Source organism: Haplochromis burtoni, unplaced genomic scaffold (assembly GCF_018398535.1).
Source record: "Haplochromis burtoni strain Fernald_Lab_line unplaced genomic scaffold, NCSU_Asbu1 Contig_550, whole genome shotgun sequence".
Classification (NCBI taxonomy): domain Eukaryota; kingdom Metazoa; phylum Chordata; class Actinopteri; order Cichliformes; family Cichlidae; genus Haplochromis; species Haplochromis burtoni.
This window is the reverse complement of record NW_024582911.1, coordinates 110769-115173: the sequence shown is the minus strand read 5'-3', so window position 1 is coordinate 115173 and position 4405 is coordinate 110769. Positions and strand designations below refer to the sequence as shown.

The following is a 4405-nucleotide window of genomic DNA, read 5'->3' as shown; positions in this document are numbered from 1 at the left end:
ATAATAATAATAATAATAATAATAATAATAAGAAGAAGAAGAAGAAGAAGAAGAAGAAGAAGAAGAAGAATGTTTTTATATTAAATTCACTGTTATTCTATTATTATATCATTATTATTTTGTTATATTGTACTGTTATTATTTTTGTTATTACCATATTACCATTTACAACGATAGCAACAACAACAACAACAACAACAATAATAATAATAATAATAATAATAATAATAATAATAATAATAATAATAATAATAATAATAATAATATATTTTTCGTGATAACTTCCTTGATTTGAAAGTCTGTTTTTATGTATTCTTCGCGGAGGGCAAAATTCAGAGAGTAAAACTGTGAATTAAACGCCGCTTACCAGAGGAGGCCTCACCTGAAGGGACTGTGCTTCTGTCACACACCCCGTCCTTCAGTAGCTTATCCCGGATCTCCCAGCTGAACATGCCAGGGTTGTCCCGCTTGTACTCTTCAATCCTTCTCTCTACATCCGGCGTGGCTACCTGCTGCAGGTTGCCGTGAGCCACACAGAAACAAGGAGAGTGAGCTGAGCCACAGGCTACAGGCCCCGAAATCTTTCGAGTGACTTTTTAGAAAGCAGGTGGAAATATAAACTATAACAAGGCTGTGGAAGCCTACAGATAATCTACAGATTACTAACTTATCATTTAGCCTAGTGGTATTGACAGACAATTATCCGTGTTGTCCTTTAGATCGTTTCTCTCACCCGGGGTTTGCTGCCACCTATGGCGCCGGGTCGGATGGACCCGGTCTCTTGGTAGCGACAGAGGATCTTGGACACGCAGCCGTGGGAGACACGAAGTTGGCGCGAAATGACGCAGGGCCGGATCCCGTGGTGGGCCATCTCGACTATCTTGTGTCGGATATGGTTGGGCAACGGTCGGCCGTTAATGAAGACCCCCCCTAGCTGGTTGACCCGTCCCTGGCCCAGAGGAGTAGATACTGTGGATGACACAAGGCCAGATTCGGTACAGAGCGGCTTTAAGCGCAGACTGTTGTCTTTTATTAAATAATCCAGTTTGATGACAGGTTATTTTTCTTATCAATCACACCTAATGCGAGCCCGGTGTTCTTTCAGCTGTTCCCTGCCAGTATTCACTGACAGTACCACGTGTCAATTGTTTTCAAATCTCATTTGATCGCCATTAAGGGCTAACACTTCACAGTTCCACATGCCAAGCAGAGGAGGTGAAGAGCACCTGCTGCCACGCTTCACTGTTCGCCGTCACGCTGTCCAAATATTGGACTGATCCTCTGCTTCTGCCGGTGGGTGCCAATTTCCAGGCGCGCGGAACTTGAAGCAACCCAAGTGCTGTAGAGACTGTCTCTGTTTTCTCTGGAATTTCTAGTCGTTTTCAATTCGCTGACAAAGTGGTCACTGGATGATTAAGTGTGCTTGTGACCGGGGCCTTTAATATTTAGCATAAGAATAATACAACGGAAATTGTATTAGCATAAGAATAATGCAACGTGGGCTTTTTGGGGGCTTTTTCTGGGCGGGGGGGGCACTTGCCTTTATTCATGCAATTGTGTTCAGTGCCAGTCCTTGCACACAAAGTTTACCCTGGAGTTGAGGCCTTAACTGTTAAGCACGCTGAAGGTCTTCTCACGTGCCTTTAATGTTTAATGCAGAATATTTGTTTGAATAATCTTCAAATTAGGCTCGCATTTTTTTCAGCCTCCGCAAAAAATCTACCGGAGTCTGAGAGGTTGTTCAGGGCTACTGTCAAGCTCCTACCTTCCAGAGGGAATCCAGTGCGGGGATAGTTCTGTCCGGGAGCCGGGCGCATCATTCGTGGTACCGTTCCTGGCAAAGACGACATTGTAGCATTAAAAACAACAGAAAAGAAAAGAAAAAAAGACAAGAGAAAAAAGAAAATAAAAGAAAAAAGATGGACACGTTAGATGTGCGATTCAAGAGTTGATTTGTTGGTCACACGCGTTCTGGGGATAAAAAGTGGCAGTCAGATCCAGCGTGGAGTAAAAATCAAACAAACAAGCAAACAAACGAAAACGGCGGTTGGATGTTAAAATGTGAGCCCACAGCATTCAGGCACACGGGACTGCTGTGGAGCGGAGTCCTTAAAATGCTAATGTGCTCGCAGTATACAGTTGTTCTGTCTGACATCAGTTTATTTTCTCCCGGAGGTCCGGACCAGGCGGACTGGAGAATGGACGATTTTTCGCGAGAACCAATAGGTTCTTGGCGCTTTCTCTTATTTGAGGGGAAAAGGCTCCAACAAGTTTCAGCAGCCAATGAGAACGAAGAACGCACAAACGTACACACACACACATACCAAACACACGATACACTCACACTGAAAATGCAGGCCTTAACACAGACTTAGCACATCCTCCACACCCGCACATCCGGCTGTACGTCACACTGGATGGACACAAAACACCAGCACCTGTCAAATACAGGCTACTGCAAGCCAGTGCAACTACTCTATAATGAACAGCTGCAGGCATTGACGTGTGCTGTGCTCACTCTTTCCTTTTATTTACAGCTGGGAAAAAAGAAGCTTAAAGCAGTTTGAGCCAAAAGCAGCAACACAAGCTAGTCCTCAAGGTTTGACACTTTTAGTCTTTAAGGTGAAAGTGTTTTCCATGTCTCATTTTCTGATCACGTCTTTCTAAAAGTTTGAAAAAATAAATTAAATTGTGAAGCAGTGTCTGTCCTCTGAATGATGATAATAATAATTAAAAAAAAAAAAACACTGAAAAGCTTAAAAAAAGGAAATACAAAAAATTGTGTAAGATTCTAAGTGAAGTATTCACAAAAAGCTCAACAGGATTTATATTAATCAATTTTAATTCAGATCAAAAAATTATAAATGTGTTAAATTCAATACACCCAGTGCTGAATGTGAGGAGATAATGATAATCAATATTATATTATATTATTATATAATATATTATTATTCACTGAGTTGGAGATGCTCTGTATCTCACTGTACAGCTGTAAAGTGGCAATAAAGGCACTCTATTCTATTCTATTCTTTTCTATTTATTTACCCCTATTTATTTTGATGAAAAAATGACTACATATGGTTGTGTTTTTAATATATTCTTTATAATTAAAACTACATTTAAAAAAAATTAGAATTAAAGTTTCAGTCCATACATAGATACATTCACACATAGAATTAATTGTCTAATTGATCAACTATATGATACAATAATAGGCGCAATTTTACAGGTGATCAGCTCTTATTGTTTGACCAAGCAGACAAATCAGAAAAGTCTATCGTTTCTTAGAGCCCTGAAAGTCTCTTGCAGACATCGTGTTCTACTGAATCTCCTGAGACAAATCCTGAGAGAAAACTTGTCTTTTGAGAGATAAATGTTATTTAGAGTAAAGTAGAACTGTTGCATTACATGAGCTGCATTCGTAGGGATGTACTGCAAGAAAGTACTATATACAAGTACATATTTGAAATCGTCAAATTAGCAGCCGTTATTCAAACTAGAGCTGAGAATTCCACAGATAGTGTTTGTATAAAATTATTTATTTTAAATTAATAGGTGTGTCTTTTTTCAAATTTATTTGTCACACTTTGTGGATGTTATGATACCAAGCAAAGCCTGAAAATGCTACATAACATTAAAAACATCCTGAATGCAGAAGAGAAGGCTTCAAAGTGTTATAAGAAAAAGTGAAACATTTGCTGTCGATTCAAAGTATTCTACCCTGTGATATCAGTGAAACTGTTCAACAGCTTTTTTTGTGGGGAAGGAGCATTCCACAGTATATACAGATCTTTACTAAAGAAACATTATGAATTCTGGTTTAACTGTACATCCTTAGGATGTTTTCTGACACAGCTGAATTTAATTCAGTTCAGTGGTTCAGTTCATATAGCACCAAATCATAACAAAAGACACCTCAAGATGCTTTACACTGTAAGGTACACTGTAACTCTACAAAAATACACTAAAAACTGTGTTATTGTAGAAAACCCCAAAAATCATATGACCCCCTTTGAGCAAGCACTTGGTGACAGTGGGAAGGAAAAACTCACTTTTAACAAGAAGAAAACTCCAGCAGAACCAGACTCAGAGAGGGGCAGCCATCAGAATAATCAGAATCAGAATATTTTATTAATCCCTAGGGAAAAGCCATCTTCTACAATCAGAAGAGATTAATACTAACTAAAGATTAAATGCAGAGTGGTTAAATGCAGAATGGTGTACACATAGTTAGTGGACAAAAAGGTGAGTTAAGAAGAAACACGCAAACTAGCAGGAGGGACTATGCGCTTACCTGCTGCTCTCTGGCAGGTATCTCCATGCCCTCCTGGGTTTTAAATGCACCTTAGAACACACATGCATCAACACTACAATGAGCGGGTGGAGGGAGGTTTGGAGTCTTCTC

The 4405-nt window shown here is 39.5% G+C and overlaps 2 protein-coding genes across 3 annotated transcripts in view; both read right to left on the bottom strand.

The window, feature by feature from the left end:
* Positions 1–2300, bottom strand: part of LOC102311149 (paired box protein Pax-7) — a 182172-nt gene extending 179872 nt beyond the window's left edge. Inside the window, exons 1-3 of one of the 2 annotated variants that reach the window (XM_014329539.2) lie at positions 1766–2300; positions 734–969; positions 368–512 (exon numbers count right to left, since the gene is read on the bottom strand). In XM_014329539.2, coding sequence (XP_014185025.1) covers positions 368–512; positions 734–969; positions 1766–1850 — 466 coding nt within the window. In that variant the 5' untranslated portion in view covers positions 1851–2300. The remainder of the gene's footprint in view (positions 1–367; positions 513–733; positions 970–1765) is intronic. The other variant, XM_005948203.3, reaches the window with a different exon arrangement.
* LOC121811822 (protein turtle homolog B-like) overlaps positions 1–4405 on the bottom strand; it is a 139514-nt gene that overhangs the window by 44006 nt on the left and 91103 nt on the right. The gene's annotated exons all lie outside the window — the stretch shown is intronic.